Source organism: Epinephelus lanceolatus, chromosome 15 (assembly GCF_041903045.1).
Source record: "Epinephelus lanceolatus isolate andai-2023 chromosome 15, ASM4190304v1, whole genome shotgun sequence".
NCBI classification, from domain to species: domain Eukaryota; kingdom Metazoa; phylum Chordata; class Actinopteri; order Perciformes; family Serranidae; genus Epinephelus; species Epinephelus lanceolatus.
The window spans coordinates 20,964,787-20,991,418 of NC_135748.1; the positions used below are offsets into that span (position 1 = coordinate 20,964,787).

A 26,632-nucleotide genomic window follows, 5' to 3' on the forward strand; every position below is an offset into this window, starting at 1 on the left:
GGGAGAAAGACGGGGAATGACACCTAGTAAAGGGCCACAAGTTGGAATTGAACATGAGCTGCTGCAAAGGACTAACATTCTACAAGGTGAGCTAGAGGTTGCCATTTCTTGCTCCAGTTGGCCAGTGAGTCATTCTATTTTTGTACCTGCGTATATAATTTGGGACTGTGTTCAGTGGAAACTTTTACTTCAGTTGATTTTGGGTTCTGAAATTCAACTGTTCCTAAAAATACTTAATTGCCACTAGGGTCACAGCCATATATCGTAAAACTCTAAACTGTGTTTTGAAGACCGACAGTTGTACTGAAAAAGATATGCAACTGGACACCTGCATGTTAGCACCTCCTTTCCTCCCCCGCTGCCTTTAAGACTTTATACAAATGCTTACATAAAAAAATGGTTTGAAGTTTCAACTATGGTAAAACATTAGTTCAACCAAAAAGAAACCTTCTGTTTTAATTCCTTTAAGGGTCACTGTGACTTCTAATACTAATACTAATAATCATAATAATATTGTGCACTGTGATTCCGTGAAACCAGGATATTTTCTGAGATGATTAAATCTCATTTTGTTGCAACCCTAAATCTTACTTTTGATTCATATCAAAACTTTAATGAGAACACTTCAACACAGTAAAGAGAGTGGAGAAATGAAAGCTCTGACCTCCTGGTCGACCAGACGTGCATCGGGCCGTACACCCTGGCAGTAGTATAAGTAGCGCATGGAGTTTCCAGGCAGATCTCCTCTGGTCAGGATGATTGAATCTGTTGGGACGGAGGCCAGAAGCTCCCTGCCGAACCTCTCGACCACACTGTTCCTGCTCTGATCGCACTCCCTTGAGATTATCAGCACATACACCATCACACTTTATAATATCATCAAAACACAACTTGTGTTTACTTGAATTTAAAAAGGGTGTTGAGCGCATCCTTACTCGCGCTTAGAAGTGTGTGTGATGTGTACATCCGTGTGTATGTGAGTGTTTGTAGGTACGCTTTCAAGGTGCTCTGAGGGTAAGTTGTCAGTGCCCCCGCCCCATCCCCTCTGCAGAGCGCTCTGGCTGCCTATCTAATCGTGGGGAGACAGGTGTGATGGGTCTGACAGCACAGGCCATGCTCTCCCCTTGATCAAAGCCGCTCAGTGATGGCTGTCTGGCACTCCCCAGCACTACGCTGGTGTAATCTTCCTTCTCGGACAGCTAACATCTCAGACTGAGCTCTGTGAGTGGAATCTATGTGCTAACCGTGCCTCTCTTTAGCCCCTACCATGGGGTGAGCAGAGAAAAACCTGACATGTGGAGTTCAGACCTGCGGTATGAAGCGCAGAGGAGAAACAAATCAGGTTGACTCAGGGAAAACTTATGCATGGGGATTTTAGAAGGAACTAGAATGAGAGGGGAGTTTTTATTTCACTTTAACTTTACCAAACAGAAGAATTTTAAAAAGTAACTTAGGGCACATTTGGTTTTAGCGTAGTTACTACAACAGGGATATTATAAAGTAAAATTGAATCCACAGATTAATTCACAGAGATTATACAGAGTGCTTTTTGATGTCAGAACAACCAAGAGAAACTTAGTCACTAATAGCCTGTAGAAGTACGATACAATGCAACTACAATTATGAGTAACATTTTCTTTTCATCATTTTGTGTGTATTTTCTGTCAAGTTCACAGCCATACTGTGATCTCATTTTTGCAGGTGTAGAATTTGATTTTATAATGGTCTCTAAAGTGTATGTTGCAAACTGTCTTTATGTCTTAACCCCAACAAAGTAAAGACTCTTATGGCAGCTGCTTTTTGGGATGGGCTCTATATAACAACCCAAGGACAAAACGAACTATGAGTCCTACACTGAGTCCTAACCCAAAGGTTAACACCAAAGGTTTCACCTGTGAGAAATAATCGCTGAAAACATGTGAAAAGACTGGGGACTATAGAGTGCTGAATTGTGGAGTAAGACTGCTAAACAGAGATCACCATTTTTGTGTTCAGGATTTTTCACGAAGGACTGAAATCATGGCTCAATTATGCACTGGAGCCATCCTTATCATAACCACTCATCTACACTACTATATCAACACTAGAGCATCAGTGGTTCTCCCGTTCAATCGCGACTTACAACACTTACTTCCTGCAGCCTACAGTTTGCTAGCTAGCTATTAGCTATCGTCAACACCAACTGTGTGTGTGTATTCTATCCTGTATTTATACACTCATGTAAACCATATGAGAACCAATCTGCAAAAGTGTGTGTGTGTGTGTGTGTGTGTGTGTGTGTGTGTGTGTGTGTGTGCGTGTGTGTTTGAGAGAAAGAGAGAGCCTGTCAGACACACCCCCAGCATTTCAGAGCCGAGAATACTGCTCATTTTTGCATTATTTTTAAAACGAACTTTATATACTTGGCATTTTGGCTGCGTGGTTAATGACACATTTTTCTGTGGTGTGACAAGTGTCGTTTTTTAAACATGGGTATTCCTATTCCTTTTCCTTTGCCAGTAGACCAGAGCTGTGTGCACAGCTCTGCAGCAGACGAACATGCCTTTCTGTGAGTGGGTTTGTTTTTCTTTTGGTGTGTCATGTTCGACATTATGGATAGGCCGGAGAACAGGTAGAGACAGTAGAGAGAAGCATGGAGGCCTGTGAAAACTTTATGATGGTTATTTCTTTTTCTCAGATCTCTTACTAATTCAGTCTCTCTGTCAAACTTAGTGTACACTAATTTGGATCGATGGTTAAGTGCTGCCTGGGCAGAGACAGACGGTAATTTGTGGCGGCGCGTCATTGCATCTTGCCGGTAAAGGAGCTAAAATTAGAACATTTACCCGGGTGTTGTGTTCCCATTAATGCTGATCAGAGCCAGAGACAATAAATACTTGTGACTACACAGAGTCATTTACACGGGTGTGAGTGCTGATTAAAATCTTTCCCATTGCATCAAAGAGCCAGATGTTAGCAGGTGTTTGTGGTGGTTTTGTGCAGTGGGAAGGGGCTTTATAGTCATTGTTTGATTTCAAACCCCATGTGTTTTACCCAAAGAATGGAAAACATATCAAAACACTGTTCAGATATTTGTGGACTACGGTGCATGTTTTCATCACACCCATCAGGAAGTTTATTACTGTAACTGAGTGCAATGCTCACCTGTGATTGGTGCGCACCATATGTGCCAGCAGAGCCATGGTGAGGACCCAGCCTGTGGTCTTCCACACCCCCCCACGGCCCAGTCTCCTCTCCAGCTCAGTGTGTGTCCGGCTCAAGCCAAGGCCTGCCAGCACACACACTGCAGCATCGCTCTGCAGCCAGAAACGCTCAACCTGCAGGAAGTGAGTGTACAGGTGAATACAGACAAAAACACACACACACACACACATGTCAGTGTTTGCTGTAGTTTTTTTTAGTTCAGTCCTGGGGTTACTAATGTACCTATTCCAGGATCTGCACCATATATACTGCTGTTTCAGTGCTTTAACTCCAAGATGTGTGTGCTGCCTACTGTATATAGATTTCTTATATGCTGAAAACTGCATTGTAAATCAATGTATAGCACACATTTTAGACCACTTTAAGGGAATGAAAACAACAGAAGCATTTTGGCTTTTAATGAGAATGTCAAAATGGGTTTAAGTGTCATAGCTCACCACTCCAAGCAGAAGGGGTCTGCTGATGTCCAAGTTGGCTCTCCAGGCAAAAAACAGTGAGTAGACCAGCAGCATGGCAGTCAGCAGCCAGGACACTGAGCGACACGTCCTAACATAGGGAACGCCACTGGTTATTGAACAGTGTTCCTGCAGCTTGTGGTTAGTTTTTAGATGTTTTTAAAACTTTTAATGCCACTTGCCATGAAATTTAGGATCAATTTTACAATAATCAAAATAGAAGGAAAAATTAAAATTATCTTAGGGTTATGGACAATTTTGTCCCAATGTTTATTATGACAGGGTTGCATGGTGGTGCAGTGGTTAGCACTGTCACCTCACAGCAAGAGGGTCCCTGGTTCTACTCCAGGGAGGCGTAGCCCATCTGTGGAGTTTGCATGTTCTCCCCGTGTCAGCGTGGGTTTTCTCCAGGTACTCCTGCTTACTCCGACAGTCCAAAGACATGCAGGTTAACTGGTGACTCTAAATTAGCCGTAGGTGTGAATTTAAGTGTGAATGTGAGTGTGAATGGTTGTCTGTCTCTATGTGTCAGCCCTGTGATAGTCTGGCGACATATCCAGGGTGTACCCCACCTCTCGTCCAACATCAGCTGGGATAGGCTCCAGCACCCCAGCGACCCCCAACAGGATAAGCAGTTACAAAAAAACAAAAGAATGTTTATTATAACTTTAAATGTCACTTTTTTGTCTTGTGGTGCTGACAAGGGTAGGACAGAAGTGGGAAATACCTGACATTTGTTGGCAAGTTTTTTGGGGCATGAAATCTTGGTTAAACAGCAAATTTTCATGGAATTTTCACTTTCCCATATCATCAACAGAACAGTGACAGTTAGCTAGCAGACAGTGGATCCTCTGCTCTGAGTATCCTATCCAGAAACAAAATATAAGCATTGTTGATTCCACTATCCTGATCTCAGTGTGTTAATGTGAGAGGCAGTCAGTATATTATTTTTTTTAAAATAGAAGTTACCAATTATTTTGCGATTTTACAATGCAAAGTAAAAAAATACTCATAAAATCCTACTTCCTGCGTCTTAGCATATTTAAACCATTTGAAAGATTGCTTTTAGAAATTATAATACCAATTAAGGCATTTTTAATTAATAAATTCAACAGCATTTAAGACTTTTTAAGGATCCACAGGAACCCTGTTCAGTATACAAATATTTTCTAATTTTATTATCACACATGAATATTGTTCTATACACTCCTGGACTGCAATTTCCACATATCTAATGTATTATTTTGTCTGTTTACTCTTCCAAAATATTCTTGTTTTGAATAAGTCCATAAAAACATTAATGCAGGGATGGAGATCACAAGCCCGAGAGCAAATGTATACGCCAGCCAGCTAAGAGGTGCATGATTGATTTTCTAATGCAGACTGAGTCATAATGAGCTGGTGCCAACCGCTGAATCACAAACTCATTACAGTACAGCTGTAAAATGTACTTATGCACAAAAAAGAAAACACGTTAGCCTCATGGCAATAACAAATCATCATCTGAACCTGAAGAGACACTTTCAAGCCCGAGAAAATGACTTTTGGTTTCCAACAAATTGATCTGATGGGCTCTGCTGACTGGTCACTGATACATACGGTCTAGATTCTTGATTTTGTTTTTTCTTAACTTTATGCAGAATCAGTTAAGGAAAGTAAATGCTGATTTTTTAGTAAATAAGGGTTGTTGTGTTTTTACATACAAACAGTTTCACTCCACATTTCAACATTAGGTAAATCAGCATTTGCATGGCTTCCTTTTGGCATCCTATGAAATGACCTTGCTCTTTTTCATCTGTGTGTGTATGCAGCCAAGTTTATCAAAGTGCACCCCAGGAGAGGGGAAGCAGGGGGTGGCTGGCCGGTGCACCACAGAGCCCCAGGGCTTCGCTAGGCTTTATCAGCTCCACCCCACAGACCCTAGAAAAGCCACTGCTGTAATGAATTACTGGATCACAACGCCACACTGCCACATACAGATACATACAAGCAGCGATTTACTCGTCCACACAAACATGTTTTTGAAAATCCAAAATACACATCAACCTCTCTTGATTTGAATGTGGAGCGTTGCGACAGCTTGACAGTTAGGTGCCTCAGTGTTTTTTTGTATTCTCTTTTTCTAAGATCAGCATTTTGTCAGTGGTTTTGTTCCCTGTCTTTTACTCCAGGGGATTAGGTTTTTGGTTGAAGTGGCTGCTGAGATGTGTGTGACAGAGTTTGGTGTTTTGTATGCCGCCGTTTCGCTCATCCTACCTGTCCCATGAGGAGAGAAGAAGGCCTATTCCTGCCAGCAGCAGAACAGGAAGCGAAAGGTCTTGCAGGCAGTGGTCCAACTGGGCCCTGCACACACACACAAACACACATATTAGATATATGATGGACACCAAAGACAAGCTCAATTACCCTCCCTGCTACTGAACTCAAGGACACCAATTATTAAATGCCCTCCATCCCCTATCAAAACAAACTCCTTGGACTGTGCGTTCCTCCTTTCAATCGGATTGACAGATACGAATGACTGTGTCATCCACCCCCTGCTGCCCCATCCTCTCCTCACAGTGCCTGTCAGTCACAGAGCGCTTGCTCAGAGCAGAGAGATAGTTTCCTGCCTCTTCCTTAATACCCATCTCTATTTGACAGCTTATTGAGTCTCTATATCTCCCAATGTACACTATGTGTGAATGTGCTCACGAGCGTGTGTTTGTGGGTGTGTGTGTCAGCTTCTCCAGCGGGTTTACGTCTCCAGTGCGATATGCCTGTCATGTTCGACTCTCTTCCCCATCTTGAAGGTGTGCTTGTCCATCAAGCAGCAGGGGTGATGGAAAGGGGTGGGTGCCTGGCAGAGGGGGGGCTGGTAGTGGGGGGTCTTAAGACGCACATGCACCCCCATCCCGTCAGCTGGAGAAAGATACCAGGAGTGGGATGACTGCGGTGGTGGTGGCAGTGGTGGTAGCGGGGAGCAGGGGAGGGGGATCGGGTGGAGGAGGTGGGGAGGGGGGGTTTGCTGGAGTGGAAAAATACAATTTCTCCAGCTCTATTGCAGTGTCTGTCATCACAGCTTGTCACGCTTAAACACCAGAGCTGAGTGATCATTTCAAACTGCTGGAGAAACAGAACACAGCGATTTGGCCCTCTAAGCAGGTTCAGTTCTGCTTTGATGGGAGAGAGTGGAATGGGAAGAACAAAAGCTGCTGGGGAGGAGAGAGACTGAGAGAGAGATGGGCTGCAGAAATGACTCTGGGCTCTCAGAACAGATTGGAGTGCCTCTGGTTAAACCTGTGTAAAACACCGCAACCGGCGCAAAAAGTGGTTGGGTCCTTCGTTTGTAGAACCACGTGTGCCCTCACTGTGCCTCAGATCAAATCAGTTTTCTCTATTGTTTGTTTTCTCACTCCATCTGAAGGCCTAACCACACTGAAAGCATCTGACCCACATTTGAAGTACACCTTTAGTTTGAGGCATTATGAGATATGTCAAACTGCTTTGACACCCCTACTCTCAATTTTGTAACATGAAATGAGGACCCAGCAACCAAAGGTGTTTTTTTCTGCAGCTGCAGTGTCTGATGAGAAGGCTGGTCCCAAGTAGCTTTACTAGTGTTCTACTGCCAACCAACTTACGCAGCAACATGCACCCAACACTTGCCCACCTGCCCTATGTTTAAATTAATAGGGATATATGTTAAGCATATAAACTTGTGCCTGCCTACAGTCAAATAGTGACCTTTTCCCAAAATACTGTTGGTTCTGTGGTGCTGGAACTTCATATTACATTACTCAAATAGAAATGTAAAGAGATGTAGAGATAAGGTTTCTCTAATATACAAAATTTTTGCTTAAATTGCAACCTTTTACTAAAATGCTGATAGTTCTGTGGTGTTGGCATGTCAAATCTGATGCCTGCAGTGCGCCATAGGAGCATTAGTTGACATGTTTCAAATGAGGTGCACTGATTATCACATTCAGTGCATTTGGGCCTTAAGTAGGAACAGAACACAAAGGTTGTAAAGACAACCGATAAGATAGTATAAGAACACTACGTGATTACTGTTCATGGGATGGTCGAATACTATTTCCGTAACTTTCTAGAACCATTGATCTGATTTTCACACCCACCTCATGCCATGAGCATTCCAGGAGAGGCTGTCTGAAGATGTGCACGGTCAAGGGTGTCCATACCAAGAATGACAACTATGACAGTATATTGTTTTAAAAGAATTGTTCTAACTTAAGTGGATGGTGGAGTCCACACTACAACTATAATGACGGCAGTGGAGAATGATATCGTTAGGATCAATTTTATGGTTCATTAAAAATAAACACTATCATTAACCATCTTCCTGGGCTGTAGAACAGCTGGAGCGCACAGCGTGTTCTTGATGCCACTGTTTCGTTAGCGTGGATGCTCACATCGTTATTGTTATAGTAATTGTTCTTGGCGTGAATGACCCTTTATCCCCATTTTTAAACAGTGTCACTACCATCCCAGGAATCCTGTTCAATTTAATTCAAAATACATAATAAATGGCTGCATTTAGTATTTAAATCATGTGGACAATTTAGCAGAAAGACAAAAGACAAAAAGCTGAAAAAAGGCCAAGCAGACTCACTTTAGCATCAATGTCAGGTTGACAGAGCTCTCCATCTTTGCCTGCAAACACAAAAAGAATACAATTAAAACCTGATGCTCTGATGAAAGCAACTAGGTCGAAACATCAGCGTGTTTGTTTGACATGGCCAGAATAAACTGGTCAATTTGAGATTAGTCAGCTTTGTCCTGAATGTCTGTGTGCTACCTTTTTATCTTTGGGTGTAAAACGTTAGAACTAAAATGAAAACCACTGAAATACAAGATAAAAAAATGTCACCAGAGCAAATATACCAACAACTGGCACATGAGAAAAACCACTTAGAGTAGTGTGTTAGTTTAGCAGGAAGTACCAGACTGAAGGTGCCATATTCAGCCCTCAGCAGGTGGGTCAGCAGGCCTGACAGGGTGGTCTGATCCCCCCAGCTCCAGCGGGCTGTGTTCAAGTAGGAGGAGATGGGCAGGTAGATGTATGGCAGAAAGCCAGCGAGGAAACACACTCCCAGAGACACCAGGCCACGCAAAGACAGCTCCTGTCGGGATTGTTTGGAGAGTGATGCTCTCAGTTTTTTAATATAAATATGGAAGCAAAATTAAACGCATCCCAAGAAGCTCAATTTTGTTATTACACATGACTTGATTTTTAATATCGATATGGCAAGTGTCTGCAGTGTATATAGAATAGAAACAAGGCCTACTTTCCTTACTTGTCTTGGGGTTTCTTAAACACACATTTCAAATCTGTTCTATGTAAGCTTCTATAAATAAAACCCCAGAACTTACCCTGAGGGAGTAAAGACGGTGAAGGACCCAGGGAATGATGACCAGCACATAAAGCACCAGGGTGTGCTGGTTACAGAGCCCCAAACCGCAGCACAGCGCTCCCCAGTGTGCAATCTGACAAGGTCAAGCATTTGAGCACAGCACTGAGTCCAATTTGAAGTTATCTAAGGAATGATCACAGGAAACTTAAAGACACAGGCCCCCGATGAGGGTTGCACTGAGTTACCTTCACTCTCTGGGTGGTGTTTTCAGCACAGTGGAAGCTGGCAGTCAAGAAGAAGAGCAGACCAGTGAAAAGATTGTTGAGGGTGAAGACCTCTGCCACCATGGACCACTGCCAGCTCAGCCTGGACACAGCAAACACGCCCCCGGCAAGTACTGCTCCGGGGCCGGGGCCTACCAACCTGATGGTGAGGGAGGAGAGGTCTTCATTATACACAACTTTAGAAAGATCTGGGACTTGCCACACACACCCAAGAATATCTTAGATGTATTTTGAATCACGTACAGTACCTGGATCTAACAAAATTCAGTAATCAGACAGGCTAATATTTAAATACACTGATCCTAGCCTTACTTTTCGTTCACTTATTTTATTTGATCTAAGTTTTACTGAAGTGTCAGAAAAAAGGGAGAACAACAAAGTCAGCAGCTTCACACGAAATTAAAATTTTGAAAGCCACAACTGCCCCCCAGACTAATTTGGGGACCCATTATAATCTTCCCTCGACCCAAGTTTGCTTCTCGGACAAGACCTTGAAAAACACCCAGTAAACTGGGCCATTCACATATCATGAGAACTCCCTCCCCGGCAGCCGGTTGATCTCGAGCAGACTGGCACAGAAACCACCGTGGTAGAGATAGCACTTTATCCTCAGCTTCTTAAATATAATGTGTGCACAAAAGTTTTTCCCCTTCCTCCTCTCCTGTACTGTCTCCATCTCCTTTGCGGTAATTGAAGCAAACTTGGGATAATCTGTCATACGCTAAGACCCACCACTTACTAAAATGAGAGACAGAGGGGGAGAGAGAGAGGCGACAAATGATGGGGAGAAGGGAAAGAAAAGAAAAATAGTGCAGAGAAGTGTGCGTTAAAGGGGTGAGACAGTGTGCGGGATAAAGGATGAAATATAGAAAAGGGAAGAAAAAAGTTCAAGAAGAGAGAGGGGAAAAAAGAGAAAGGAGAAAAAAAAAGCAGCCCAGTCCCCGGCATGCTGGCTCTGAAATATGAGCAGGCTCGACAATTAGGGAAGTCAGGCAGTATGGCCCTTTCCGCCATTGTGTGGAGTGGCTTAGAGTCCTCATCAGCCTATCAGCTAACTGACAGGCAGAGAGCTGCTCTATTCAGCACCGCAGATACAAGCTGCAGGCCAAACGGCTGCCAGGTCCCTTATGACCCCACAATCCCTTGCCGGTGACAGCTTCAAGCTCCATAGCAAATTAGGCGCTCTCACATTACAATCGCAGAAGACAGATTCCATTAACGGTATCTGAAATTGAGTAGAGAGCAGGCCCGTTATCAGACCTGACTCATAAGCACCGCCATTAATCACAAGGCATGATACCATTTATACATTTCCAGCTCTCTGCCTGCCGCTGTGATAGTCAGCCACAAAAGGCCTGATGAGACTTAGGCTAGGGGAACAATGGAGCTTTCTGAGGAAAGCGCGGTAAATCAGGAAAAAAAGGAGAGGGAGAGCGAGAGCAGGGTAGAAAAAAAACTCTTGCTTGCTGACTACTTCCCCTTTTTTCTTGGGCTTTCTCTCTCCTTCTCTCCACTATTTTTCCTCTGTGTTCACTGTAAGGCGAGCTTGGTGAATGAGTGTGTGTGTGTGTGTGCGCGCACTTAAAGGGGGGGGGGGGGTGGACTGTGTTGATGGGGCGTCTAGGAGTGGGTCTTAATAAGAGATAGCAGCGTCTTTCTCGCTGCACCGCTCCAGGAATTAGTTGTAACTTGAAGGAAGGATGAAGGAGGATGGGGTGGAGGGGGGCAGATGGGGACTTTTGTTGAGGTGCAGAGACCCCCCGCACCCATAATTTTACCTCCCTGCATGACAATTAACCCATAGCTCATACACCTAGCAGGGGGGCTCATTTCGGGGCAGCACTGGGTGCAGCGCAGTCATGGGGGTCCACGGACGAGGTTATTACACCGAGTGTGTCCCTGCTTCTGAAGCCTCGCCTGATAGTCAGGCAGCACTCGTCACATATTCAGAGACACACACACAAACATGCACACACACACATTCCTGTTCTTCAACTTCTTTATTCTCCCCAAGTGCCTGACAAATCTCTCTGTTAGAGCTTGTCAGTCCGTAAGAGCCCAGTGATGTGTGTACAGTGTGGGCTGTAAATGACCTGTCTGTCTGCGCAGGACCACCTGGGTCCCAGTCAGCCTCTCAAGCCTCTCCACAGCTCATTCTCCGGGCTGGCTGCTCCCAGGGCGTGCAGATAAAGCAGGACACATTCTGACACCAGTGTGGCCGTGTTCCCTGTTATCGTGACTCAATGCGGTGCAGGGATGCTGCTGTGCTGAAATGTTGTGGCTCAGTGACAATGGCCTGGTTGAGACGTGGCAGGAGAATAACACGGCTGACAACGAGACTATTTTACCCTGCACTGATCCACCCTGCCAAAATGTCTGTGTCATCACTTGGGTAATTAACTGAATGACAAATATTATGCATGAAGTCTGGAATGAAGCACAAACTTGGTAATAATGTACATGGATAGAAAGAAAATTACCATTAATTCAACTTTTTTTTTTTGCTAAAAATCACACATAAGGAATGAAAATGCTGAAATAGAAAAAAATTAGAAAATATTTAGTATAAAACTGTCCTGAAGACAGGTTCAAACAAAAATATCAAAGGTAAATAAAAACTAATGAATGACAATGATACAACAGGCTCTGGTAAGCGATGCCCCCTTCAAGGACACAACAAAAGCTCAATATAATCACTTTGAAGTGTCAAAATGGGACCTGCCTCATTTACTCCCTCAGTTCTACAGTACGGACCAGAGACATGCCAGCACCAGTCGCCTGTGCTAAATAACAGCACACAAAAAAGCCTACACCAGCACTCTGCGCTGAATGAGGCTTCACAATGGAGCTGGCCAAGGGAGCCACTGTCGCACACCACCCCGGGGAACAGACAATACCACAGCTGTGCCATCGCGGATCAGTGCTGCACTGTTCTCTAACCAAGTGGTGGTTTGGGGAAGCAGCGCTGGAAAACAATCACACATTCCTGAAGAGGGTAGAGAGCCCGAGAGAGGAGGTGGCCTGCTCGGGCTGAGGCGGAGGTTTCCAGCTGGCCCTCGCTGACACCCCAGGGCTCTCCTCTGGCCAGGACACCAGGCAGGGTACTTAGTAGCTATTATATGACAGTGGTAAGTGTCTGATGCACTGCATTGAAATTTCAAAGCCAAGCAGCGACTGATGTACAAATATAGGCTTTGAAATGATACAATACGTATATATGTCAGGAAAACAAATGCTATTTAAAACACCAAAAAGTATTTTAAGGTCAGCCAGTGTATGGACTCATGTTATCATTTTTAAAAATGTGTTTTTGTCTAACCAACACACACATCTAGTTACATTTACTTGACAAACAGAGTGCTTGTTAGCGTGTGAATGTATCATGACTGCATCCAAAATCACATAATTTGCACTACATACCCCATGTGTATAATATCATTCAATGTACTTTCGTGGACCTAAAAAAAGCATGCATCTTTGCAGACACAGAGAGCTGTAATTTCCATGTCACTTCATCAGAGCCTTCTTGCCGGGTGGAGACGCGTAACCATGGTAACATGTGCCAACCTCAGCTCTACCAGTAATTGAAACATAATTTTAAAACTATATTATTATACCAAGTGAAGTGACATCTTAAACTTCTTACATACTTACACTTAAATTGGGTCTTTGTTGACATTACAGAGATGTCTTGGTCATTGTCCATTATGAACGTTGTCCACTAGTGCTTTGAATTGTGGGATAATTACTCCAGCGTAGTGTCAGTGTTATACTATAATATTTCATCAGAAATAGTATGTAATTCACATACTGTTGGTTTCAGAGATAATAAAAAATTCCACATACTGTTTTAGCCTACTACTGATTTTAGAGACAGCTAATATCTTCTGTGGCTATGTAGGAGCTTTCCAATGTTAAAAATGACATCATCTGGGTTCTTTTGGTTTGGGATTTTTAGCAGAAAGCCTGTTTTGCAAACTGGGGCACAGACATGAAAAGATATGGACGCTTACCAGGCTGGGAGAGTTTAATGAAAGATGCCACTGAGTTGCATTATAGGAAATGTGGGATCCAGTGTTACAGGTGCTTGACACTAAATGACAGGATATTTTTGGCCTCTGTTGCTTTTGACTCTTCTTATTCAAAATTCATCTCTTGTAAGTCTCCTAACTTTATGGAAGTGCAAGACTAAATCACTGGAGTGCTCCTTTAAATAAATGATTTCAAGTAAACTGTAATTAAAGACTAACATCTAACACGTTATCAGTGTTTTAATTGTGAAGAGCATGACAGTATCACATCATTAATTGCACTGACATGAATTTGCCATATCATGATACTTATTGATATCATCATCATTGATATCATGATATTGATTTTAGCCATACAACCCAGCTGTTTTAAAGACATATTATTGACATAATTAAATTCTATTTTAAACTAGATACCCAGTAAATGCTTCTCCTTATTTGTTTTTTATGTGAAATTATGTTACAAAAGAACCAACAGTCATCACCAAAATTTCACATTATTAATGTTGAGGTAAAAATAATACATGTTATTTCATTCCTTCAGTATTGCTCAGCCCTAATCCTTTTTTATAGCTGACTTTCAAAACAGTATATTGGAATCTGGGATGCCACAGCCTAATTTCCAACCAGTCACCAAACCAGGCACTTCCCTGTCTTCCCTGCCTCATTCCGGTGTATGAAGAGGAGGCTGTCTGCTCGAACAGAGAGGAGGGTAAATAAGGGTCCCGGTGCTGCCGCTCAGACACCCCTCCTCCAGGAGAGCGCTCCAGTGCTCCGAGTGCGTGTAAAATTAATCACCACAATTCTGCTCAAACAATGCAGCCACTGACATGACAATTTCTTCCAGAATGCCATCTTAATCTCCACCCAACACACAAAAATTACAGGAAGAGGAGAAAAAAAAAACAATTTACAAAAACCCTATGTTTATGCAATTCACTGAATGCCATTTTTATTGCTGCCTTTTCCAACAAAGTCATTAGGCACACACCAGTGATACATAAATGTTGCTGTATAGATTCCATTAACTAATTCTGGGTGAATTGTAATTGCCGAGTCTGATCCGTCTCCGTGCCTGGTGCCTTAATAAGACTGCCTGTGGTGGGTGAGGAATGTAATATTGACGTCCGAGGCAGACACAATCTCGGGCCCACGGGCGAAAGGAATATTAAACTGGTACTGTATTCTGCTGTCTATCTAGCCCTCCTCCCTCCTCCTCTCTATCCCCATCCCATAGCCAGTAATGAGGAAATAACATCTTCATTAGACATCTGTTTAACTGTATTAGAGGATGAGTCCTGGGGGAACCATTGGTCATGCTGAGGATGGGGGGAGTAAAGGAGGTCTGTTGGACTACAATATGACGGATGAGATACTGCAGAAATGGAACAAAAGGTCTAGAGATTGAGGCCTTTTAAACAGACAAACCTAAAATTGTCCTCTGCATTCTCAGAGGAAAATAGGAATGGGTGTATTCTCTATAGCCACTTGGAATGAAGATTTTATCCGACCATAGCAGATGTGAGACAGAGGGGCAGCTTTGCCACCTGCAGGGAGACGTGAGTACATTATCCAACAAAACAACTCTATTCAGCTGTTTCCGAGCCACCGCAACTCACACTCACAACAAAACTATGCAAATAGCTGCAAAACACGATCCCCACACACTGCTCCTGACATGACCCTGACAAGACACACGCAACCCCACCGCTGTGGAAAAACAACCCACCTGAGTGAGGAGGGAAGGTGCCATCAGGACCATATGGTGAAGGTCCTTATAAGGAGCTGGGGACGCAGCACAAGGCAGGGGATGGCACCACGCCCATTCTCAGGTCCACTGAGGTATCAGCTGTGCCACATGGGCCAGTTCTTGGCGGGGGAGCCTCTCGCAGGTGTGCATTTTGTTTCGAGGGCCGCCAGGGAAAGGGGAGGCCGTGCACGTTTGCTGCGCTTCAACAGCCCTGTTATGTAATCATGTGATCAAACCAAAAAAGTGCTGATGACTGAGCGTTGCGAGGTTGTTTTTCTGCTCTGATGGCTGTCAGCACGCTAACGTGTCTGCTCCTGGTTTCTCAGGATAAGCTCAGGAATGGAGAGAGATTCCTCCCAGGTAGCAGAGATTCAGAGCAGCTTTAGCAGATAAACTGTGAAACGAGAGAGCACAGAATACCGAGCTGTCTGGATTATCCTGCTATGAAGGGTGCATTCCTCTAGAGACTCAGGGCTGAGGAGGCCTTTAGCATTCCACAGGCAAAATGTTTCTTTCTGTGAACCTCCGAGTGCAATCGATAGTAATTATCATTACGTCCACCATCCTCAAAGGCTTGTCAGGGCATGGTGTGAAAACATAACAAGACATGCAATTTGGCCATCAAACCATATGATCAAGCCAAGAGAACTGTAATTGACAAATCAAAGGGAGGCTAAGTGCTACATTTAAACTTATGCAAGAGAGAGAAGTGGCTTCCAAGCCTATCAACTTACATTCCCCCACATTAAACACGGCAATCTGGCCGACTAATTTAAATTGATACATCAAAGGCTTGCCATGTTGGGTATACTCCAGATGAATTTCAAGGTCTTACAATTTACTATTTGAGAGAAACTGCCTTCAAGTACCCGTATTAACTTCAATACATTTTGCCATCTGAAAATAATCACACAAAGTGATGATTTGTTTGGGGAGGGGGAAAGTCTACTTCTCAGCTGATGCAAACCCAAAAATAAGAAGTAGTGAAAAACTTTATAAGGGCCACAAAGGAACAAAAACAACAAAATGCATCTCAGAAGTTAATTATGTTGGGAGAAGACACAGCAAACTGGCGTCTCTGCAAGGACAGAGCAGGTATGAACGGGTGTCAACTGGTCAGTTTTGGCATTTCATCTGAGGGAAAGGCCTGGCCAGAGAATCCCTGCAGGGATGTGGCATGACATCTATGCCAGTCGTCTTAGTATGGTCAAAGCACCCAACGCCCTCCGTGCCAGAACCGAGATGGAGGTCTTGACCATCCGGAAACACCCCCCGCCCCCACCCTTCACCCTCTTCATCTTTTGCCCTCTCTGGTAACCCCTCACCAGGCAGAGTCTGCCAGCTGATTCACAGCCACAAGCTCATCCCAAACTAGGCCCTGAGCAGATAATGACTAAAACCTTTTATGCTTATTTTTCAAATTGAAAGCATAGATTATATGTTCATACTTAAGAGCTTATATGGTGTGACTGTGTGCTCTGGCTGGAGTCCTCGCTACCCATCATCCCTTGTTGGGGAGTGGGTGGGGTTGGAGGTCCTCATAATGACTTTTCACTTGACCATAATCCAAAATTGGATCTAAATCCCCAGAGATTACAAACAGGGCTACAGTTAACATGCACACACTGTGAGCCAAATATCACCCAGACTGCATGGATATTTTCTGGCCCCAAAATAACTGTCTGTAAATGTCTGGCCAAGAACAGAGTCCAATCCTCCAATTGACTGGTAACTCATCAAATGTATTAAGACTAGGGGGGGCAGTACGGTTACAAAGCCAAAAAGCCCCAAAAAAGAAGCAGTGTTTCCTTCTCTTTCTTGCTGTCCTGTCCTTATTCCTTTCCTGTCCTGTCCTGGGAAGATTGGTTGAAACTGGCAAGTTCTGATTCACCTCTGAGAAACAGTAAGGCGAGGCAGGGTGTAAGACTGATGCAGTCTGGGCTTAGGGCCAGTCCCCTGAGTAGCACTTCCTCCCAAGCCCCTGCCCTTCTGCAGCAGGGCTGACCCTGTACCCTGACCTACTCCAGACCACCTGCCACCTAGCACACACTGGCCAAGCACACAGGAAGTAAGCCCAGTGCTGAGCACCTGGGAGCACACAAAAATCCATTTTCACCTGCTTTTCCCTCTACTATCACTGGGTCCCTCACAGCCTGCCAAGGTGTACAGCAGGAAGAAATTACATCATATTCAACAATTCCTATTCTGGATGAGTAAATTAGAAGTATATGACATGCTTGGAAATGCCCCAGTATGCACAAACAGTGACAAAAAGGAAAAATGTCGACACTAAGCTGCCACCAACAATGCAATGTGGAAAATTACTAAGATCAGCAAAAGGGTGATGTAAGGTAGTGCGGCCAACCACAGGAGATAAACACACACACAAAGAGGGAAGGGGTAAAATACTCCTTACATGATAGGGTCAGCAGCAGGCGAAACTGCAGGGTGGTAGATGGCAATGCAGAGACCGTAAACTGTGCTCATGACTGAGCGTGGGGAGAGATGGTTGAAGAGAGGGGAGAGGGAGGAGCAGAGTTAGTGATCCTGTTCCTCTCAGACCCAGGAGGCAAGAAGGGGGGAGATAAGAAATCGTGCCATGTCAGGATTGAGAGCATGCTGGGCAGTGGGGGGGCAGGAGAACAGGGACGTCAGGGTGGCGGTTGGAGGGCGCGATAATTGTGATATACATACACACACACGCACGCTCACAACGGGTGGCTGATGGGTAAACAGGCAGGGCAGGGTGGTGTGAGGGAGGAGTGCGGCTGGGCTCTGCTCCTGAATACTGAACAGAGGATCAGGGACGACACTGCCAGTCTGTCAGGACCCAAAAATACCACTCTCTGTTCCAGACAGCATCAAGATGCAAAACATCAGTGAGGGAATGTTTGAAGACCCCCTCCACTCAAAAATGTCTTCTTTTCATTGTTACTTCCTTCAGATGTTTGACTTTTGCTGTACAGATTGATGCACATGTATAGTTTGTTACTAAATGGCTGCTGTCAGATTCCTTGGCTGAAGGGAGGAGGCTTCTATGTGATTTCCTGAAATCTAAGTTTGACAAGTGCAATTTTGTGACCTAACATTATCAGAGAGCTGCACCACTTAAAATGCTCTGTCTGGACATTATTTTCAGTTTAGCACATTCTTTAACGTAAGACCACAGTAATCACAGAGCACAGGAACGACACAAAGTGAACTTATATTTCACGTGCCTACCTGCAGACAGTAATGCAGAGGGCACCGCACGATGCAGCCCCCAGCAGGCTACTCATCAGATTGACACTGTGGGCTGGGGACAGTGAGGGCAGGAGACACATAGCCAGGTGAGCTAGTAGGGTAAAGACAGGGTATCCTGGAGGATGGGCCACCTAAGAATAAAATGACAAAGTGTGAAATCAAAATCCAGAGGCGCAATGACAAATAAAGTCACAGCTTCAAGAGAGCAGCAAAGTAATGCCTCATTCAAGATGTGCTTTTGTGGATGGCAAGTTAACAGTTGCGCTTCTTTGGATAAGAGGCATGAAAAGGACACAAGATGCAGAATGAGAATATAGGACGAGACCACAGTGAAGCAGTAAGGATGTTATTTTTACTAGGCCCCCTTCTGACTAAATGGGAAATCTCGTTACTCTTTTGCCCACGGTAGGCGCCAGTAGTGGTGTGCTGTAGAGCTGCAGTAATGGAGAAGCAAGACACATCCCGCCTGGCCTGACCGCAAACTGACTCTGCTATGATACCAGAGCCCTCCTCTCCCTCTCCTCCACCCTCTTCTCACTTCTTTTCCTTTGGCCTCTTCCCAAGGACAGTGCAGCTCCCCGGAGCCCGTGGTAGAGCACGTGGTGCTCGCCAGTCCCAGCCCCCAAACCACCTCCGAGCCGCAGTCATTCTCGCCTGGGGGATCTCGGCAATCACAGCAATTAGCCGCTAAGTCTCCTCCACCCAGATAAGGGCTCAGTCATTAAACACAGACTCATTCCCTGGCACTGATAACACGAGCTATGCAGGCAGTGAGAAGGGGCAGCTCTTCAAATGAGCACAGAGCTGAGGTGAGAGTGTGGATACCTCACCAGTCACCTCAGACACTGCAAATGCTCCTTGGTTACATTCAAACATAGAGACAACTCCACCCAAATCAGAGGGACGGGTCGCCGATAGAGCATGTAGGTCAGGAGAAGTCAAGGAGCAGTAAGAGAGGATGTGATGTAGAGAATATAATAAAGAAAAGCAACTCAGCAGACAGCTTAAGTGTTAGTGTCAGGTAGCTCCACCAAAATGAGCATCAGCTCAGAGCATGTGGCGACAGGACTGTGTGGCCAACAGGAGTGGACAGATATGCAGCAAAAGGACAGCTAGGGGACGAAGGCCACAGGGAGCACGGGAAGGAAGAACTCTGGAGCTCTGGGGATCAAAAGGGGGGGCCAGCAGCCTGGGGCCCAGGGACGGTCTGCGAGGCCCTGGGGAGGCCTGAAAGGCAGACAGGCAGGCCACACGGACTGCAGCACTAACGGCAGGATTACTGGCATAGTGACACCGACACAGCCTCCCTAAAAGGATCACAGCGGCGTAATAAACTTTATTAAATAATAAAACTTATTATAACTGTTAACCCGATTTAGTTCATTCTTCGCGGCTTACACACACACACAAAAAAGAGGGGTGGATATAATAAGCCTTATACCGTACATAAGGCAAAGCCTACAAAAGCCATCGCCTTACCATTGACTTTAATTGGATTTGAAAAACGGGTTGCAAATTATAGCATTCTCTACTTGCAACTTAGTAAAATAAGTGTATAGAAAAGAAGGGGAAAAACCTGTGGACTGAAAGTAAATTAATCTGCTTTCTGCCCATGCTTAATTAAACTTCCTTAATGCTTATAAGAGTTAATGAGTGAATTGATTAAACAATACAGCTAATACTTACCCCCAGCTCACAAGCAGTGGTGATCAGCTCTCCTGTGGAAGAGAATAGGGGAGGAAATTAATGTAAACCCAATAATTATTATTAAGAGACAAGTCTGCTCCCAAAGTTTTCCCAAATCAAATACTTGCACTGGGGTTTTGCATTAATTTGCCAGGATCAAAACCTACAAATCTTCCCAGTGTGACATTTCCTAAGCGGCACGCTCATTCTCTTCATCTCTCGCTTCTCCCCTGATGCCTCCCTACCCGTCTCCAGCACATACACACAGTCATAAACACACACACAAGCCATTAGACTCCCTCTCCAATGCTCTGTCACACAAAGACACACACATATGCTGATCTGAGAATAATGCTTCCAGTCCCATCCTCCCCATGCATCAGGGTCCTTTCCCTTCCTCTTTTTTTTTCCCCGTGCCGCTCTACGTGCCTCTCTCCTGCTCCCACACTCCCAATGCCTCAATGTCTCGTTTAGTCCGTTGGGCACAAACAGAAAAGCAACGTTGGTGACAGTCACAGAATGAGGTAAGCTGTAAAAATAAGAGCCGGTTGCACAATTTTTTGACAAGCTCTGTGTGAGGCGCAGCACAAAGTGAAAAGAAAACCCCTAAAAGCTATTTGAGGAAGCTTTAATGTATCTGGGCACAAACCCATTTGTGCCAGAATACACCCAGAGCGTTTCAAATTATACTGATTTCTCACCCAATGTTTGCATCTCCCACTCATGAAAATTGAAATTTGGTTCAGATTAAATGACATTGATAAATGTTTAGGTTCAAGACAGCTCCCTCTACTGGTACCAGAAGGGTAGTCATCTCCTCTGTCAATACAGCCAAAAAAACAGTGGCCTTGTTTCCTGCTTCAGTACTGACGGGAGTGTTAGTCTGTTACTGTACCAGTATAAAAGCTAGAAATACGCCTAATAAGTTAATACACATAGCCTAGGAAACAAATGACATTAAAAAGGTTTTTAAATTAGTTTTTTTTAACTAGACGCTAAAAAGGCAACAGAGTTGAGGTGGTTATTTTCAAGCTGTGCATTTAAATAAACATCAACCATTATAGAATGGCTGAGTTTCAGATGGCATTGGGTGCATCACTTATTTTGCAACCTTACCGATACAGTGAATTATTATGCCTAAATTCCTGCCACATGAGGAGCCCTAACTCTTATCACTCTAATGGACCATGAAGTCAGAACTCCTCCACCTGCACAGCTTAAATGTTTCACAGCTCCATTTCACCTGGCATGAGCCGCCAGCTACCTGCCATCATTTTACATCACACTTTCTCATCCCTCGTCGGTTTCTCAATTTCACTTATTTTCCCTCAGTAGTGGCACACTTTTACACCATTCAACACAGAGAAACTCAAACTAATACTGAGCCAAAACATCCATCTCAGTGCCACAGAGATGCAGTTCTGCAGCCCCAATACTAAAAAGGGAAAAATATTGACTCAACGGGGTAGCAGCATGGGTGCCAAGAGTCTTTGTGATAGTGGAGCATGGGCACCCACACCAGTCTTCCCATAATCCCCATCATTTCCACACTCCACATTCCTAGACAACAGCGTACCCGCGGGGCTGTGCTCAAGCCTCTCCAGGGCACATCACACCTAAAGAGATTAGGACACAGAGACGGAGACCTGGAGAATTCGGAAGGGTGTTCAGCTGGCACTATCAGAGCGGGCATCCTGCACGGTCCCTAAACACTGTGGAGAAGGGGTTGGCCATTTTTTCAAAGGCCCCGTTCGCCAGACAGCAGCACAACCAGCAGGGCTACTCAGTGCTCCAATTGCCTGCTCACTCCTCGTCTCTCCTCGCTCATATCTGGCCGAGCTTTTCATACGCTTTCATTCCGCAAAATGTGCATTCCCCTCCACAGCAGTTTGTATGCCAGAGCAGCGCAAACCTAACAAGCAGAGCCTTCATGCCCTCAAGTCCACATTTACAAGTTTGTAACCTTGCTATCACTTCTAAACACTGTTTGTAATTGTGCAAGGCAGTCCTTCATGAACTGAATTACAAGAATGTTGGAAAACATGTTGGCCTACAACACAGGAAGGTACCGGATGAAATACATTTGGAAGCACTGCTATGGCTGGTTCCAGAAAAGTGTAAATTCAATTTATGCAATACACATGATATCAAATTTACACAAAGTACTCATATTATTTTGTGGGTGAAGATCAGCAATACATTGTCACTGCAAATGGTGTCTATATTACCAACCACTGCAGTGCAGTCAGTATTAGAAGTAACGCTCTAAGATATTTTTCCATGTAACCTCAACAAAAAAAAACAGCAAATATTGGTTAAAACAATCATTATTGTAGGTATATAAACTGGTAAAATGTTTGACACAGTCAATAACTTTCTAATAACTTTATGAATTACAAATGATTTCGGTGCAATTGGCTGAAAATAGTTGCAGGTCAAGTTAATATTGTGATAATTATCATGGCATAAATTCATGTTAATCCACTGGGTCATATTTGTTTTTGATCCTGACATCAGAGAAACCTTCTAATCACATTCTTTCAGTCAAAGGTAACTCAAAAAAGTAACTACATTGCAAGACCCTTGCAAAACTCATTTATATAATACAATAAATACACTTAGTTGCCCAACATGGCATGGAATTCTTCTTTGCCTCACCAATACACAATGAACACAGTATAAACAATATATATAAGACACTTCACCACACAACCACAAACCCAACAGTAATATATGTGTAATGGTTTACATGAAATTGAAGATATCTTAGCGTTGCGTGTTTATTATACTGATTACACACTGTACCATAAATGTTCATCTAGCAGGCATTATCTCAAATGTATTTACTTGACATTCAGTTTTACCTTCAATATTAAATCAATAGCACAGAGTAGAGTGTGAAAACGGTGCTGGTGTGTGAACTATGTATGTTCTTGCAGATCAATCTAAAGATATTAATGATGAACACTTTGGAAGCTCACTGAGAACATAGCTTACGTTTCTTACGTCAATCACGTGTATTTTTAAATCAATATATTAGTGAAACTCTCTTATGTATGTACATGAGCAAAGTTTTCTGTCTCTCATGTACCTGCAGTACCACGGACAGCACCCGTTTAGCTGCAGCAGCCGCACCAACAAGGCGCCACGCGATTGGCTGTCTGGCAACACAACAAAGCCACATGACCAGAGAAGCATTAGCTAGCTGGCTAGCACCAACCTGAGTCTCCACCGGGGACGGTTCTCTGCACACAGGGCACATACAGGGCGGTGACACAGGCGACAGTAGCGCCTGTCAGTATCCAGCTTGTCCTCTGCTCCGCGGACATTTTTCTTTGTGGATAAACTTCGACAGTTTTCAAACAACCGCTACAAGTCTACTAACTAGCGAGCTAGCTAACGTTAGCATCCATACATTTCGGGCGCTGGGGGCTGTAAATAAAACGGTAAGCTACCAGTTACATTAAAACTGATGTTAGTCAAGAGCTGAAGTAAAGTTAATGTGACACAAAGTAAAGACTTAACTTTACGGTTTTGTTTGTGAAGGTTTGGCAGTTGGCTAAGTTGAAACGTTTCGGTTCCCGGGAAGCAGCAACCCAATTCACGCCAACGATGTAATCTCGCGATATTAGCGGGGCACCATCCTTTAAAGTTACAGCAGTCAGTGAAGTAGCTGTGATTTATTTTGTAGCTGAATCACTAACGACTTAGGGTCGCTGCAGAGGAGGAACAGAAGAGTGTTTTTTCCTTCGGACGTGCTGCCTGTGAAAATCTAATAATTATAATTCCTGGTTAACTGCAAGGAAACTATAAAAGTTTAAAATATAATATAAAAAGGATATAAAACATTTATAATTTTATTGGTTCACTGTGACTCAGACGCTAAGAGTGAAGAGCTGAGATCTCATCACTTCTGTTCACATGGCTGACTGAGGGTATTTCTTGTCTACACAAGCACAACATCTCTAAATATAAAAGTTAATTCATTAATCTGAAAATAGCTAAAATTATAAATACCTAAGCCTGTTTATTTCTTCTATATTTGTGTTACTCTATGTTAATATTTATGCTTGGTTGGCTATTTTTCAGGTTTTTCAAATAGGAAGTATGGATGCATGTTAGATTACAAACTGTATCTACAGTCAAATGAATAATTATGTACTGAGTTTTCTAGCTGCTTTTTATAAGGTCAGGAATGAACTCTAAATCTTATTTCTATGGATGACAGCAAGTCCTTTCCTTTATATCCACAGAGGAATGGAAGTTTTAACATTTGCACTTTATTTTTTATTTTATTTTTTTATGAAAAGAGAAAAAACAGACAAAACCAAATCAACAGGAAGGGAAATCATAGGTTAAGGTGAAATGCTTGTGAAACGTCTTGTAAAACAGAAAAGGAAAAGAAGCAAGGTTACATTGTAGTATCATGGATAACAGGTCCTTTATGTCCACAATCATCCTTTAAGATCACAAAGGTCCTCATGATCCATGACTTTGAATTTATGGAAAACCTGGACGGAATAAAACAAAATTACCTCAACAGAGTAAACATATAAATAAAAGATCACTTCAGAGTCAAATAGGATTTGCATTTTATCCAATATTTTTCACATTTTTAGTGGCATGTCTCAGAGAAAAAGTCAGTTGTTACATTGCATACATTTTCATAACTATTTCTGTCCATTCAGAGGTTGTTGGAGACTCTTAACATTTGAATTTTCATAACTGGGCAACTCAGCTGCCTTTGAACATCTACTGAATGCACTTTGTGGTGAGATTGTTTTCACGAGTAGCTGTTTCCAAGGTAAAATTAACCTCCAGTCTTGGTTGTGAAGGATATGTATTTGGTAGGCAGTCTTTGACAAATTCACAATAGGTCTCAAACTGGACTGAATGGCACAGCCTCCACTTCCCTTACATTTGTTTTAAGGCTACAACTAAACGTGTGCGTCCTTCTCTCCACCATTGTTTTCTGTTGTCGTAGATGCAGATGAAACCTGTTTTCTCAGTGGACTGTGGTGCTGTCGAAGAATCAGGTGAATGATGCTCAATGCATTACAAGGGGCTCAATACAGAGGGCCAGCTTAAGAGTGTTGACATTCCAGGTAAACCCAAACTCAAACATAGCTGCCTGTCTCATCCGATTTTGAGCCTTTAAAAAAAGAAAAAGCTCCACGCCACAGTCCCTGCAGACTCCCGGGAGTTGAAGTATGATGGATGGAATTTGTCTGAAATTCCTAATAGTCATTTTAAAAAGAAAGAAAATGTAGTTTTTTTGTGGTACACTGCCACACAAACACTTTGATTTCCATCTGAAATTATACATTTCGATCTCATACTACTTCATTTAAACACTATCACTACTTTACCTGCTGCTAATACACAATTAATTGTAGCAGAAAAGAAGTAGATTATAGCTGAAACAAGATAAATGCACCCATAAATGTCTCACATGTGTCCATATTTCACAGGTTGAAGGGTGACTGTAATAAAGAAATTGCCCTATTGAACTGATAATAATCCCAGCCCACCATAAATGAGTCTGATCCCTCAGTAAATTGAGCCCTTGGTGAGGTGGAGTGGTGTCAGCACCTAGCCAACTCTCAGATGGCTCTCTAATCCTCGCTTCCCTCTCACCACCACCCTCATCGTCTAATCAGTCTTGAACACACACATAATGCTCACACCCATCTGAGACACACACACGCGCACGCGCGGGCGCGGGCGCACCCAAGTACTCACCCTTCCTCACACTCGGGCTCAGCCATCTCTTCAGTGTGATGTCACTGCTAATCCACGCTTGGTTATCCGCTGGGCTGCAGTGCTGCCAGAGGGATATGGGGAGGAGAATTTTGGGGAGGTGGTGGTGGTAGTGGAGGGGAGTTTGGGGGGGTAATCAGGCACGTCATAAAGTTTTCTCTCTAAAACCACTACTTCCATTAGCCCCCCGCCACATCGGAAACCAGAGTCTTGCACCCAGCCAAACTGAACAGCATATGCACAAATGCTCAATGGAGTGCTAATGTGAACATATTTCAGCCGTGATAGGAAAGATAAAACACAGCTGCGAGTATATTCAGAGGCCTGTAGCTCCCATTCGAGGCACAGACGCATCATTAGAGAGTCTGCTGGATTAAGCACATCCACCAGCCCCCCGCCCCCTCTCTACCACATGCATCCACAAAATGCAAGGCCTTTTTATTGACAGCTTGTCCAAAAAGAGGAATTACCCACATGGGTGAGGCCCTCGTTCCATATGGCACCAGGCTATTAACAAACATTAGTTGACTGTAATAGCAGTGGTATTAAATTCATTATCTTTTCTATGTGAGGTGTGTGAGTTTGTGCATGTGTGTGAGTGGTGCTAGAGTGCATGTACACACACTCAATGTGTGCCAGTGTGTGTGATTAGAGACTTCTAATGTTCCAGCTCCGGGGATTTGTAGCATGAGATAAGAAAGGGCATTAATGGTGAATTGTGACGGTCCAACAGAGCAAAACTGTTGTTTGAAATGTGCGTATGTTTCCCTTTGCTGAATGTCTTTTTTTTTTTACACTAACAATCATATTGTCCCGCATAGAAAGGCATCTGATTTTTTAACTCAGCGCCTCGCAAAAACACACA

General features: G+C 43.6%; 1 protein-coding gene across 1 annotated transcript in view; it reads right to left on the reverse strand.

The window, feature by feature from the left end:
- tmem260 (transmembrane protein 260) overlaps positions 1 to 23,613 on the reverse strand; it is a 29,787-nt gene extending 6,174 nt beyond the window's left edge. Inside the window, exons 1-11 of the mRNA XM_033642212.2 lie at positions 23,228 to 23,613; positions 20,008 to 20,039; positions 18,301 to 18,452; positions 9,259 to 9,436; positions 9,033 to 9,146; positions 8,603 to 8,782; positions 8,272 to 8,312; positions 5,916 to 6,002; positions 3,642 to 3,750; positions 3,145 to 3,317; positions 665 to 836 (exon numbers count right to left, since the gene is read on the reverse strand). Coding sequence (XP_033498103.1) covers positions 665 to 836; positions 3,145 to 3,317; positions 3,642 to 3,750; positions 5,916 to 6,002; positions 8,272 to 8,312; positions 8,603 to 8,782; positions 9,033 to 9,146; positions 9,259 to 9,436; positions 18,301 to 18,452; positions 20,008 to 20,039; positions 23,228 to 23,336 — 1,347 coding nt within the window. The 5' untranslated portion in view covers positions 23,337 to 23,613. The remainder of the gene's footprint in view (positions 1 to 664; positions 837 to 3,144; positions 3,318 to 3,641; positions 3,751 to 5,915; positions 6,003 to 8,271; positions 8,313 to 8,602; positions 8,783 to 9,032; positions 9,147 to 9,258; positions 9,437 to 18,300; positions 18,453 to 20,007; positions 20,040 to 23,227) is intronic.
- Positions 23,614 to 26,632: the final 3,019 nt, after the last annotated feature.